The sequence below is a fragment of the Parus major genome, chromosome 2 (genome assembly GCF_001522545.3).
Source record: "Parus major isolate Abel chromosome 2, Parus_major1.1, whole genome shotgun sequence".
Taxonomy (NCBI): Eukaryota; Metazoa; Chordata; class Aves; order Passeriformes; family Paridae; genus Parus; species Parus major.
This window is the reverse complement of record NC_031769.1, coordinates 101,743,757-101,759,175: the sequence shown is the minus strand read 5'-3', so window position 1 is coordinate 101,759,175 and position 15,419 is coordinate 101,743,757. Positions and strand designations below refer to the sequence as shown.

Genomic DNA, 15,419 nt, shown 5'->3' with positions numbered 1-15,419 from the left:
AAGCAGTAACTTGTAAGTTCAGTAAGTAGTTCAGCTTCAGCTTAAATCACTTTATTCATCACAGGTGCAGATGAGTCACACTCATGAGAAAGCCTCAGTCATGTGAATTGGATTTGGTATAAAAACCCACCCCAGAACTCTCTGTGTTCTGTGTATAAGCACTGAAAGTTTTAGGAAAGGAGATTTACATCTAGTGTCATAGTTGTTGCTGACTGAAGCACTTTAAAGGACTTCTATGTAAGCTGTTGGTGCTGTTATTAGCAGGTAGGTAAATTAATAGATGGCAAAATTTTACGTTGTAACTCTTTTTGTGGTTATAGCGTGGCAGTTTGAAGAGCTCTGTTTGCTTAAGCAAATGTGCTGTGCACTGAGAAATGGCAAGTCATGGCTTCTGATGATGTGCTGGGAAATAGGGGTAATGGGACTTTGTGGGCTGGGAGAGAGGACAGGGGATGGTGTGGTCTCAGTTAATTTGATATTAGTGAGGGTAAAAATGTAGCTATTATGGGCAGAAAAATCTAATTGCTCAGCAGGTTTGTGTTGGGGCTTTTTATGATGGTTCTGTATTCTACCTCATGACTTAATACTGTTTTTACTTCTAAGGGGATCTCCCTTTGAAATGTGTTCTTTGAGGTATAAAATTATTGTAGTACTGTCCATTAGTGTTGGCTTATGTAGCAGGACGTAACAGTCTGCTATAAATTTGAGTTATGAATTGTTTATGTGTATCCTATTTTAAATAATTTCTTAGGGTTTTTTTTTTTTGCCTATGTCTATTTGTGATGCTAAAGTGACTAGAAAACTAAGGAGAAACAAAGCTCAAGTCTACTTGAACTGAATCTTTATCCCATTCTTTAGGAGGGGGAATGACCATAAAAAATGATTTATTTTTACTTTTATTTGTTTTTTTTCATTTTATTTTACTAATATTTGTCCTTGAAGTAAACTGACCCAAGGCATCAAATTGCCAGTTAATGCATGATTTTAGAAACCTGACCTTGTAAGATATAGCTACTTAGTGTGCTGAGCTATTCTGTCGTTGCCTTTAATAGGCCTTCAAAGACACGCAGCTTGAATGATAACCTAAATCTGAGGTGGTTATCAAGTGTCTATAAGGCCTAATCAGTTTCACCACTGGGACTAGTTAATGACAAAAGTGTCCCACTTCTTTGTAACTGGTGTATATTATTTTTGTTTATGCTTTTAGCATTTGCTGTCATGATGCTCCTCAGAGAAATAGGATAGTAAAGTTTCTCTCAGCCTTAAGGTTGTCCTTTGGGTCTAGCATGTGATTTTGGTAACAGCTTGAATAGGAACTTGGTGTTTATTGGAACAATGCCAGGTCAGTAGCTTTGAAGTGTAAATCTCCTGTTTTGTTTGCTCCAGAAGTGCAGATGAGCCCTGTAATGCAGGTCTACCTTGCCCTGGGAGTGCTTAGTAGTGTGCCTGAGGGATGGTAGCCTGAGCTGGGAGCATTTCCTCCCCTCTGGAAGGATGTCTTGTGGCTCTACAACATCGCTGAGGGGCTGGGGAGCTCTCCTTGGGCAAGATGCAATGAAAAGTGATGATCACTTTGCCCTTGTCCCCTGCTGACCATGTTCTGCCTGTTCTGTCTTGCAGCACCAAGAGCCTGTCTGTGGCTGTTGTTCTTTTTCACCTATGGAATAACTGTCTTAAATCCAATTTGCCTCTCTTCCACTTAGCTATGCAGCAAGTCTGCTGTGACTTTCTTTAGGCTTTCTAACTGCTTTAATAAGAGCATGGCCTTGGGTGATATCTTAATCTGGGAAGCCAAAAGGGGGATATTGTGAGGGGAAAATTGCTTCCTTAAGTTGCTGGCTCTGATCTGCAGAGTGGATTTGTGGGTCCTCTGCAGGCTGCTAACAGGGATAAGTCCTTGCTGTTCTCTGTTAGATAATCTTTCCCTGCTTGTGGGATCCTTTTAGTGCTGAAAGGAAGTTATGGATATGCAGTGTAAAGGGTATACACAGTGAAGGAGTGATTTGATTTATACTCTTATGTTGACACATATTAGCAGCCTGTGTAAGTAAATGCATGTTTAGGTTACAAAAATGTATGTATGTATACACACATACAGTGTGTGTGTATATATATATGTATACAAGCTGTAACTAAAGATTCTTGTTGCCATAGTGTTTCATTCTAAAAAAAAGCCCTCTCCCAACCCAGAATGGTTTTTTTTCAGAGCTCCTTTATTAATCATTAGTTTTTGTGTTCTTTATTCCTTTTATTGACGTTGCATCTAATGGTGTCAGTCTGCCTTGAGATGTTAAGACAGACCATCAAAAGATAAATTTTCTGCAAGAGTTAATTCAAAGAGATGTATTATTCCTGCAGCTCTCTTCCATGTTTCCAAATATGATCTCATGAATTTAAATAGATCAACTACAGTTGATGTCTCCTCTTGATCTACTTGAATTGCTTCTGAAGCTACTGATCATATGCTTTTGTCTCCTTCATGCTGGTGGCACAGCTGTCTGCTCATTCAAGGCCCAGTTTCTGAGGTTCTGGGATTATTCTGTGCCTCTAAAACTGCTAGCTCTTATATGTAATCAATGCTAGCTCATTCTTGGCAAGGGTTTAATCCACACCAGGGTTTTGATGGAATGGTTCAATTACTCTTTCTCTTAAACGTGATAGTCAGATGCAAAAGGAATAAAGAAGATGGGACAGTTTCCATAACTCTTAATGATATTGTGCCTTACTCTGCTGCAATTAATAGTATTTATAGCTTTATGTACTCTCTTCTGCCTCCTTCTTGATATAGAAAGGTGAATTACTGCTTCCTAAAAATCCATAATAAAGACAAAATAGCTCCTGCAAATACCTTCTTTATAGATTGTTTGAGCAGTTAATTAAGTAAAGTGTGGTTTCTCTTTTCAGCAACTGAACAAAACTCAAAGCAGTTTCTAAAGAAAGTGTGAGCCTATATATATGCTGAAGATGCATTCCACAAATACATTACAATTACTTATCTTGTAGCATTAGGTAATATTTTCTTTTCCTGTGAATGCATCTGAGTAATAGCCTTGTTAGAACTTCTGCAGAAACAAGCTTGACATTTCAAAAATCCCCATTTATTTGTTCCCTGGAGTATCTCATCTAGCAAGTGCTCTGCATTTCTTTTTCTGCTCCTGCTAGTCTCTTGTGTGTTGGCATCACATTTGAAATGCAGATAAACTGACCTGAAAGAAAGCTGCCTCTTCTTTGAGCATCTCTGACCTGCCTGCAAGTGCACAAGAGCACTTCAGCCATAAAAAATTACAACATCTCTACGATGTTTGTGCCATGTTAATTTTGTTTGAATATGAGGGTAGTAATTGCTTACAATAGTTCTGACATGCTGCACAAGCCACAGCATGTAAGTAATGTTTGCATAATACATACCTAGAGCTGTTGTTCCTCCCTGAGAGAACCCTAGCAAATTAAGATGGAAAAGTTATCTTTTAGGATTGCTGTGTCTTTGAAGACTCGACAACAATCACAAAATATATCAAAGCATTTAATTTGTTCCTGCTGTACTCAAGTGCCTGCGTGTGTCTTAATAGCTTCTTAATGGATGCTTAAGAAATTCTGTCCGTGTCCAACCAACAGAGCTCTCAACCCTTTATGGCTGATAATTACCCATGAGTTTAGTTAATAGGTTTAATAGGCTGCCGTGAGAGGTTGGCTTTTTTCTGTCACATTTGGGAATTCACTGTCAAAGACTTGTTACCTGGGATGTCCCAATGTGTTTCTTAAAAAAATCTTGAGGGATAGAAAGGAGAAAAGCTCTGCATTTACTGACCTTCAGCAGCAGATAACATTAAGTTGGATAACTAAGTACAGAATCGAGCTCTATCCAAAGTAATGTTTGCTCCTATGACTCGTAAGTCTGGGTAGATTGTATAGTTTAATAAAACTTTGTGCAGTACCAGATGAAATTTGTGCAGCAAACTTTCATTTCCTTGTGGCAGGTTGTTGTGGGGGCAGTCAGAGGTAGTGTTCTGCCCTGTCCTGCTGCAAGCTCTCTAACCCATCCCAAGATTACTGGTGCAGATGCTATGGGTTGTCACTTCCTAGTGTACATGCAGGGGTCATTCCAGCTCAATACATCTTGCTAAAAGAGAAACTAGGACAAAGCAGGTTTGCCTCTTTTGTTGTTTTTGTGGGGTTTTTTTGACAATTACCAGTCTAAGTACAGCTTTCACAGTGATATCTGTGAGTATGTTGCTCTAAGCTCTTTTGTTGTCATTGAGGAAAATGACTTTTATTTCTCCTCCAAGTAAAAGGGCATAAGCACCACAAGGCATGTTTGGTAGAGGCATGTTACAGTATGTGTTTTGTGGCATGAAAGCAGTAATTCTTGACTCTATTCATTAGGAATATGGCAGTAATGTAGGTGAAAATGTCCTGCAACACTATCCTGCACACACCTTTCCCACCCCACTAAAAAGCCCTAGGCAAACACAAAAGAAAAAATCCTCAATCCTTCTCAAAAAAACCAAAAAACCACAAAGACAACAAAACAAACCCCCAAACAACCAAAATCCCCCCAAACCACTAAAACAAACCCTAAAATAAGACAGACTAAAACACAGAGAAAATGTTGAGAACTTTATTAGTATCATCTTACTAGAGTGAATACAGGAAGGTGCTTCAGGGGAAAGTTTTCTTTGTACTCAATTATTTTTCAATTTGAGAAGAAAATGTCTTGATGACAGTCAAGTATCACTAACGCTTTTTGCTCTGCTCATTTCCCAGGACACAAAGGCAATGTATAAATATAAGTTGACAATTTATACTTGTATGATGGTGTAATAGTAATGTGTTGTGTGATTTCACTACAGTCCAGTGTGTTGCCACTATGTCTGGCTTAAATACAAAATTCAGATGAGCAATGTAGGATTATTGTGCTGCACAGGGCTATGTCTATAATGGAATGTGCTTCTTTGGAGAATGCTGGAAACAGCCTCTCTTCTGGTGCTGGAGTATTAGATACTGTCTTTGTGCCTAAATGTGGTGAGCATATGAATGTGAAATGTTAGGGGAGATTTGCCAACTGCTGATATCTTTCTGATTTCTCTGCCTCCATATGTCTTTCCACTGGCTGCCTCTTACGTCACAATTCCCATCCCCCTGCTCAGATGCTTTTATATCGTTTTTGGAAGAGGGATCTGTGTTCATCTGACAGAAGGCATGCATAATGTGAGCTACTTATTGAAATAGAAGCAGTTTCTTGGACTGTACATATATACTGATTTTCCAGAGCCCTCCTTTGAGGGTACAAATAGGGAGGCTGGGAAAAGGAAAACCCAAAACACATTACCTTTTCATGTCTGGCTAGATCTGCAGTCCCTCAGTGCAGGGTGAACTGCAAGATGAGCATGACTTTGCAGAAGTGTGTTTACATGGCAGAAAAAAATCATCCCAGTTGTGACTCAATGGTTCATTCTGTTTACATACAGCAATACACAAGATCATTTTTATTCAACATGCTTAAAAATTTCCTAAGGAGGTGTGTATGTAATACAGGTCCTTATTGAAAAATATTCAGGTTTGCAGTTAAGGACATATTATGTTTCTTCAACAGAAGAGTGGAAAGCACAGTTTGAAACACTTCAGTAAAGAAGTGAAATATTTCTTTACAAATTAACTATATAAGCTACCAATTTATACTTTTTGTATTTGAACAAGTTTTAATTTTCCCAATGTGAATTCTGTATAATTTTATACAATAGGTACCGACTTTGAGTACAGTATTATATACCTATTATACCTTGTGTCAAAACCAGTGACTTGCTAGTTCCTTTAGGCAGTTTTATCTCTAATAACTGACCTCAAGATTAAAATAATTTCTTATTCTTTATTTAAAGGGCAGATGTTTTTTAAAGGATATTTGCAGTTTTATTTCCCTAAAATGACTTCCAGTATCCAAGCAAGTAAAAAGAACTAAGTTGAGGTGTTTTGGGTTTTTTGTTTTGTTTTTTTCAATGGTCTTGAGCAATGCTTTTTCTGTTCCTTAGTACAGTATAACTATACTCCTTTGGAGGGGAGCATGCTGACCTTTAGCAGCTCTGTGCCTGCCTCTAGCCCTGCTTGCAGCCCAGGCTGCTGTGGGTGGAGGAGGACTGGATGCTCTGTAGCACTTTCTCTTGTAGCACTTACTGCACAGTTGACAGGTACTCAGATTATATTGATTTCTGCCTGTATCCTTTGGTCCTAAATAATGTCTTCTTTGTATCCTCTTATTGTCTGAAAAGTGCTTAATTTTCTGATTAGAAAGGCTTCGGGAGGTGTGAACTAAGGATCTGACAGTGAGTGGCTTGGATGCTCAGGCAGGGTTTGGAAATATGTATATCAGTTAAAATTTGTGAGGGCTTAGCTGTTCAGATACAGTGTTCTGTCTCTCCAAGGTTGGATACTCAATCACTTAAGACAGACTTCTTGTGTGCCTGTAGAATAAATTTTTTAATGGAACAAATAATCCATATTTGTGTTTCTAAGTGGATATGAGATACTTAAGAAGAGCCATTAATTTACTGGGTAAATCCTTTAGGCTGCAGACAGTTGCTCTGGCTGGATAATGCAGGAGACCATCATAAGCAGAAGATGAGATGATGTAATGCACTGTATTTTGGATTAAAGATTCTCCTCAATTGATAGCTGGAAAGCAGACACTTTAACTATTCTGAGCTGTGAAATATTGCTGAGATAGTGGAATCTGTATAAGTGCAATGAGAAATTGTGATAGAGTAAGGGGGCAATACCTGGACTATGCTGTCACAAACCCACAGCTGCAGGCTTTGCAAATCTGCTCTGCACACAAAAGTGCTTTCCAATAAAGACAGAAGCACTCGTGCAAGAAATGTCTCTCCTGTGTGATGTTCGCTTGGTCCATGAGTGCCTCAGAAGTGCTGGTGCCAAAGGGTGATGGGAGTGCCAGGTTTGGCTGAACTGGTGGCAGCTCAGGGTGTCCAGGTGTGGAGGATTTGACCTGGAGATTCTGCCAGAATGAAGGGTTACAAGAACAGGGTTTTTTCAAATCAGTCTTGAGTTTAGCCCTCCCACCTCTGTTTAATGGGGTCTTTGGTGCTGCCTTTGTGAAGGAATAATGAAGTCAGGACATCCCTGCAACATGTGCTGGAGATGAGCTAATTGTTTGTAACATCATCCTTTTTAATTATAACTTTAGTCACAGTATTTTAGTTTTTGATGTATCAGAAGTGATGAATATTACCTTTTTAAAGAATGATGTTTGCTCACATAAATGATATGCCTACCAAAAATCAAAGTAATCTTAAGAGTGTGCTGATTATCTTATGCAAATAATTTTAAGCTTATCTTGGGTAACACACTTGTTTCATTTTAGGTAGTATAAAGATGCACTTTGAAATGCAGACTAATGTGGCTTGATGAATTATAGCCAGAGTTCTGCTTCAGTTAGGGCTAAGGGGAATAAGGGCAGCAGGGATTACAATTGAACCAGCTGACAATGTACAGAATATCTGCCTCTGTTACACCTAAAAGATTAGTACAACATCCAAGATAATTGCTGTTTAATAGCTGCTCAGAGATCCTCATAAAGAAAAGCAATGACTGGGGCACATTTTATGGATGTATTGGTTTTTTGCTGCAATGTGAAAGTGGCACAATGATTGTATGGTTCTAGTCAGTGAAGAAACTTCTACAAAACCTCTTTAACACGATGTGTAATGATTATAACTCACAGGGGAGCATGTATTATTCGAGGGAGGATGGTTTATCTTGCATATCTAACACTTTTTCTAATTATAGTGCTTTAAACAATGGCTAATAAAGCAAGCTACACACAGTCATTGAAAAGGTAATAACTGCATTCCTCTTCAGAGGAATGGTGGTGTCAGCTTTCCTTCTCCACCAGGCAGTGGTGGTCTCTGAGACACTGTAGTCACTATTATGTGTATACTGTGTGTTAATGCTGAAACTCTGTCCACATACAGATATGGTAATGGTGGATCATTAAATATAAGTCAAGCCTTTTTTTTATCTTTCATCTGTACTCTGGGAACAATTCATTCAGTGTGGTCTGACAAAGTGTGGAATCCTAATGAGCCACTAAGGAAAAAGCAGCTTTATAAAGTATGTGTTGCTCCTATCAATGGTGTTGTTTCTGCCTCTGATGTCTTTCCACCAAACATAACTATTGATCATTTCAGAGCTCCTATTTCTCCTATTTTTGCCCTCCACCCATCTTCCTTGGCTTCCCCTTTGTAGGTGGACAAACTTCTTGAATTTAGCCCTGGTAAGGAATTAGTTGCCTACTGCTAAATAGCAGCTTGGAATACTGCTTTTGGAATGTTCATTGGTTACTTTGGTGACTAATCAGAGAAAAATAGACAAATACAGTATCAGTTTTAAGAGGTGTGAGTTGCCTGATTTTACTGCTTTTATACTGGGAAAATGGAGCTAATAAATGAACATGTCAAGAAATTCTGGAACTTTCGTGCCTTTTAAATCTTAATGTTACAAACAAATAAGGCAACTGAAGTATTTACTTCAATCTGAAGGGTTTGGGTTTAAACTGGAGGAAACGTATAGGTACAGACCATGGAACACTCTTTTATGTCATCTATTTGCTACTTTGGGTTAATTAACTGTGGCTCTGTATTCCCTCCCACCTTTACCCTTCTTCCTAGCCCTGTATTAAACCTCTAGCAAAAGGGACAATGAGACAGGACCAAATACATCTCAATAAAACAGTTCTCTGGCTCAAGCCATGTTTTACAGATGATTTCTGATTACTGAGTACTGAAACTTGTTTCCTCTTCTTGTTACCATTTCTCATCAACTGCAAAAAAATTTCCCACTTATGAAGGTACAATAAACTGGTAAGAGGGAGAAACTCAGCCCCAAAAATTTCTATGTGTTTTCTCTTGATCGAACTTAATTTAGTTTTGATAGGGAATAAAATGAAGAGATTTTGGCATACTGTGATGCCTTAAAGGATGCAACTTCATATAGAAATGTTGTTTCTAAGAGTTTTTGTGGCAGGTTCCTTGACATGTTTCTTCTCCTCTAACATTGTGATAGCTGAATGCTGAAAAGGCATCTTAGCAGGAAGAACAGGTATCTGAGATGTCCAGTCTGCAAAGCATGCAATTATTTTGGTGGGACAGGAGAGGAGAAATAAGGCCTGGTACCCATGTAAATATATCATAAGACTGAGGAAAGTGACCTGTATAATTACAGCCTTCTAGCATGGCAGGATGAGGTGGATGTTTTAGGCATGGGTTGCCAGAGGGCAGTATTGCTTAGAGAAAAGACCTGGGTGCTGCAGGAAAGGTTGTTTGCTTCAAGTGCCTTTTGCTTCATGTACATCAGATTACTTCAGTAAATTGCTAGCTTCGTCAGGAAGAGGAACAGGGGGAGTTCCAAAGGCCCAGGAAGTCGTTCAGATCTTGGGCAAAACACAAGAAGTGAATTATTGTAGTAGATGTGTGTCTATGCTTGGCCAGGAGCTGGTAAATCTTCCCTTTATCTCCTTCATTTTAAGCATTCTCTCTGGACCTGAGATGCAGATCTGCCCTTCAGCTACTGAGCTGCAGCTGCATCATGCTCTCCAGCAGCTGAGTGACAAGGGAGAGACTTTTGCAGAAAGCAAGGCCCATAAATAGACCTTTTTGGGCTTCCCAGATCAATGCCAGCAAACTTGCATGTCACTGTCACAGCTGAGGAGTTTCTGACCTATCTGATGAAGCAGAACTGTGTAAAAACTCTTCCCATGGCTTATTTTCTGTGCAGAGAGGCTGTTTTGCATACATCAGAGTGGATGTAAGCAGACTTCAACATCATCCTTCAGTGACACTGAGGCAATGCTAGCCAGTCAGCAGTTCCCTGCAGCACTTCTTTGGAGCAAAAAATCTATTTCCGGGTAGAAGTGAATATTGCCTGGCTTCCAGGGTTTCTCTGTGGTATGGGAGCTTAATGCTGGCAGTGCAGCCAGCTGGGCCAAAGGGAATTGCTTTGCACTAGAATTAAACTTAAGAGCAGCAGAGCTGATTTTTCTGTTGCCATCCACATTGGGCATTTGATGCTTCTGAGATTGAGGAGGTGAGGAGTATCAGACTGAGGTCTGAAGCAGAAAAAACAGGCCCTTGGGAAAAATGCTGCCTACATCTTCAGGGGACAGGTCAACTTTTTCTTGCATGTTCCTGGACACTTTTGATCAAGGTTTAAGGCAGAGTTACTATCTGTTCCCAGCCTTTGGCATGGGACTGAGGATGGGGGGAGCTTGCCTTTGGAGCTTGTGTGTTGTTGCAGAGCTGCTGGCTGGGGTAAAAGGGTCTGCATTAGTTCTGCCTGTCAAAAGGCTGAAAATGGAACAAACTATTTATTTGAAGCAAGAGCTTTTTTTGAGGTTTAGATGTTTTGGATGCAGGTGGGTGGTCTTCCTGCCTTTTTCAGGACCTCCTAAGAGCATATTTCTGAGCTACAGGAGCAGGAATCTTTCTTATTTGTATAGACTGCAGTCTTCAGCCCTTGGCTGCCCAACTTGCACTGGACCTTGCTGTGGGTGGACGAGTATTTGATGCTGTCACCTGGGCTAAATGACATGGCAGGGCTCTGAATAGCAGGTGGAGGGAAGGCTTGGCAAAAGCCTGGGGCTCTCTGGGATGCTTCTAGCACTCAGGATTTCCAGAGACTTTTTATTTCATACAGGTGCTGAGGTGTTTCAAAGACCAAGATGCTGCCACCTCATTAACCTCTGAGTTTAGGGTGTACTAAGTTGAGGCATAAAACATCTGAGCTCTTAATTATCAATTTGATGACAGCCACACAAGGACTTTCAAATAGTTGTAGGGATGGCTGGGTAACAGCTGCATCTCTAGCTCTTTGTAGGTGGTGGGATTATCTAATCAAAGTTTTGTGGGAGATGTGCACAAATGAAGCAATACAGGCTTAAAAGCAAAATAGTGTAGGGAAAGAACTGTGTGAAATTGATGAGACTCCCTTGATGCTATGTATTGAAAACCATAAAAACAGTCGATTATCTTGTAAAGGGCATTGATGCTTCTTTCTATGTGATTCTTCTATTCTCAACCTCAGCTTTTGCATTGTCTTTGCTAGGCTGATGACAGTCTGTGGAATCCCTACTGAAGGTTACTGTGCAGGCACAAATGCAAGAAAGACAGTATGGTTTTCAATGGTACTTTGGGGGGGATGCCTAACAAAGCCAACAACAGATGTCCACCACCAGGGCAACTTGTTACAAATTGTTACCTGTTTTAATGATTTTTCACAGAGCAGCTTGGGCTGAGTGCAAGAGAGGGTTTGTTTTTTTTTTTTAAACTTCTATTATGTTTCAGCTACACACTGCTAATAAGACAAATATTGCAGTGGGGTTTATGATGTTTCAGTGGCATGAATCCTGTCACTCTAGGCACATGAAACTTTCTGACTCACCTACTTGTTTACAAAGAATTTAGATGCTGCATTCTCTGGAGCTGACTGAACTATTGTTATAGGTACTTACCAAGGCTTGCAGTGGTTTGAAGCTTAATTAAATGACTTCTGAAAGAGAAAAATGGCTTGCTTTCTCAAGTACCTTGACTGTGAGGAAGGCAGGGGAGTGTAATGGTGTCTCAGGAGATGCTGTGCTATTACAAGTACTTAAGAAAATCAAGGTGTGTTTTACAGCAGTTACATGGTTGAAAGGGGTTCTCTGGGAGACTTCCACATTGTTCTTTCCTTCTACTTCCTCACTTGGACACTGAAGACATGAAAGTAAGGGCAGAGCTTGTTTTTGTCAGAGCTGATGTCAGAGAGGTATTTGGAAGTTTTGTGCTGTTTCAGGATGAAGTACTATGTTAGATTGTATCTGTATTAAGGATCATTGAGCTGATCAGGGATTCTTCATACCCCTGATTAAACACTCTTCCAGAGGGCAAAATGGTCTTTAGGAGTCCTGACCCAAACACCATGGGTAGTAGCTGATTTTATAGCTAGTTCATGACCACAGTGCTTTGCCTCCAGAGAGATAAGATTGGTCTACTTCCATAAGCACTTGGCTTCTTACATTTCAAAAACCTTTAGTAGTTTCTTTAAGTCTTTGATTTGAAATAGTCAACAAAAATCTTAAAGTAGAATAGAATATAAGAAATGTAGCTATCTGATTGGTGAAATTGCATGTGAAATATATGCAAGCATTTGAATATCCTTTCAAAAACTACTATGGAACAAAGTACCAACATCTGAATTCTGGAGAGAACGTATAAAAACCTTCATATGAATTCAACATGAGTTTCTTAAGCTTTTCATCTTTACCCCACTACAAAAATAATTTGCATTTGTTGTTTTTTTGTTTGTTTTTGTTTTGTTGGTTTTTTTTTAATAAGATACTGTACTAACTTTCTCGGATTGCCCAATATTAAAACATGTAGGTTGTGTGTCAATTTTTTTACACTTTTTCTATTTAATTTTTTACTTTTTTCATGGTTGTGGGCTTTGTGGGGGTGGGAAGGGATCTAGTTTTCCTGCAAAATTTGAACAAACATTTTGGTTGTCTTGGAGAGAAGATTTATAAAAAATATCTGCCTACCTCTTATAGCTTTGGGGGAAAAAGCCCTCAATATTGCCATGACTTGGAAGGACTTAGTCAAGGCCAGTCATAACCTGGGGTGTGAAATATTTTTTTCTCATACAGATGAATCCTGTTTGGTCTGTAAATTTATCTGCTTAGATATCCTCTCCAAAAAGTGCTGTTTCTGTTGAGTGCAATTGAGCTGCATTGATCAACTACGAAATGTTCTTGTTTTTTTGGGATTCTGTGGAATTAACCTCTGAATTGAGGAGGGGAAAAAAGAAAATCCCTTTTCTCTCAGTGCCTTGACTGCTTCCATCTAAACAGCATGGATAGGGATGGATCTCCCTCTGCAATTTTACTGAAAAGGAAAGGGGAATGAGGGGATGAATGGGAGATGTTAAGACAAATGAAGATGTGGCAGGAGTTTGCTGTAGAAACAACTGTAATATATACTTAGGAAAGAAGAAAAGAAGTATGTGCAGGTATGATTGGATGGTGACGTGCTGCAGTTACAGACCAGAGGTTCACAGGCAATCTTGTTTCTGTATGTGTTCAGCTTCTGAGTCTGGCTCAGGTTATTCTCAGTCTCTGTGAGTAACTACCTCTAGGCAACACACCTGCAGTCCCTTGATAAGGTCTCTGTCTCTGTGGTGCTGCATGCTGTGAAATGGTGTACTTGTGCTTTAAAGCATGGGAGACCTAATCAGGGCAAGAGCAGAAGATAAGAGCACAGTATAGTGACTAGAAGCTACAGTTCAATCTTCAGCCAGGCTCTCCAGAGGTTTTTAGCCTGAGCTGTTTGATGACTGGGTTGAAGCTCCCTTGTACTGAGTCCAACTGCAGAGCTGAACCCAGACTGAACTACTGCAAGAAATATTTTTGATAACTGTTAGGCTTTTTTCTTTTTTTCCCCCCCAGTTCCTTTTTAAAAGTACCTCAAGACCCAAAGAGGAGTATCTCGGAGAATCCCCAGCCTAGAAGAAGAAAGCTTTGGTGTTACAGGATGATGGTGATAAAACAGGAGTTGCATGGGAGTCAGGATCAAGAGGTGGTTCAGGTAGATGGAAACCCAGATGGAGCTCAGCCTCAAGGGGTGGTCCAGGAACACATTCAGGTGAATGAAAGCCCAGAAGGAACTCAGCAACTCCGTTCACCAGTACAGCTGGAACAAGGACACCATCCCTCAGCAGCACAGCTACTGCCCACTGCTCAAGAGCCACAGGGAAGGAATGATATCCATGTGCACCCACAGAGCCAGCCAGTCCAAGGAGGCATGGCCCCAAACATGGGAGCACAGCCAGCAGACTCAGGGTGGGAGCTCCCAAAAGTGACTGTCAAGGTGCAGCCCCAGAACATGAGCCAGGGGTGGGACTCCCCAGAGGTGACTGTGCAGGTGCAGCCCCAGAGGCCAAGCCTGAGATGGGAGGCCCCACCAGTGACTGTGCAGGTGCAGTTACAGCAGGGGGGTCCAGGGCCATCTCTCCCACAAGTTACTGTGCAGGTGCAGCCCCAGGAGCAGGGACAAGGCTCTGCTGGCATCAAGGTCACGGTGCAGCTGCAGTTGGGCTGTGACCCAGAAGTGATAACTTGCTTCCAGAACCAAGGTGAGGGAGTGCTAGATAATGGAGAACAGTGGACCCCTCAGAAAAATCAGGGACAGAGAAGATCTGAAGGTGGGAGAGAGCTTGCTGTGGTGGAACTGGTGCCACAGGGGGTTCTGAGCCAAAAAGAGGATCAAGGAGGAAAAGTGGAAAAAGCCCAGCCAGACCAGAGCCAAGAGGAAAGAACAGAAGTGGTGGAACTGCATGACATGCAGGCTGGAGCCAAAGCAGACCTGAATAGGATGGTGACAGAGGAACAGCTGCAGCACCAGAACCAAGAGCAGGAGCAGCTAAAAGCAGACCTGCCTCTGCAAAAGGAAGACCAAAGAAGTACAGAGATGAGACAGAAGCAAGGTAATATCCAAGAAAACCCCAGAGGGATTGAAGAAGACCAGAAGGAATACCTAGGACAAGAACTGCCTAAGAAACGTCCAAGACAGGCTCCAAATTATTTTGTTGCTATTCCAATAACAGATGATAAGGTACTTTGAAGTAGCTGTTCTACTAAAAACCTTAGGTTTAATTTCTTATCTTGATGGCAAGGATTGTAACAAGCCAAGAGTGATCAAATTCTGCCTGCTTACCCCAAATGGTTTGTTGTGTCTGGGATGGAGTTAACTTCCTCATAGCAGCCCTTAGGTACTGTGCTTTGTTTTTGTGGCTAGAGCTGTGTTTATACATATCCATGTTTCAGCTACTGCTAGGAAAGAAATTAATCACTTCCATGATTGCCACTGCCCTTTCTATATGGTCTAAGGAGGTGTCTCTCATTACTAGTATCTCCAATTCTGTAATATTTTTCAAATACAAGACTGGCTTTCATCATTTTGTGTTGTACCACCCTACATTTTCTTAGGGCTGTATTCAGTACAAGGATATTGATTTGTTTGTTCATCTCCTTTTCCACTGAAGTTCACAATGGAGAATGAGAATTTCCTTCTCCTCTGCAGAAGGTTATAGAGAATTGATCTGTTTTTTCTTTGTCTTTTAGCCAATAAAGTTGCCCTGAGATCCTAGAGAGATGGTTAATTTCAAGAACCCATACGTGCAGTCTATATGCTCATACTTCAAGGTGTGCTATATTCTGTGACTCTCATGTTTAAGCAGTGTTGGAAAAAGCAACAGATCATTTAACCTCCATAATGTTAAACCAAAGTGCAGCAAACAGTGGAAATACAAATAGACATTCTTTTCTAGAGGCTTTGTGGGGAATCTAAAGCATTCCAGTTACCACAACAATAAGTGCTGCTTCT

The 15,419-nt window shown here is 40.5% G+C and overlaps 1 protein-coding gene across 1 annotated transcript; it reads left to right on the top strand.

The window, feature by feature from the left end:
• The first annotated feature begins 205 nt into the window (after positions 1–205).
• LOC117245489 (chromatin modification-related protein eaf-1-like) lies at positions 206–15,224 on the top strand. The gene is made up of 2 exons (XM_033519663.1): positions 206–264; positions 13,484–15,224. The coding sequence occupies exon 2, from the start codon at positions 13,569–13,571 to the stop codon at positions 14,655–14,657; it is 1,089 nt and encodes a 362-aa protein (XP_033375554.1). The 5' UTR covers positions 206–264; positions 13,484–13,568; the 3' UTR covers positions 14,658–15,224.
• The last annotated feature ends 195 nt before the right edge of the window (positions 15,225–15,419 follow it).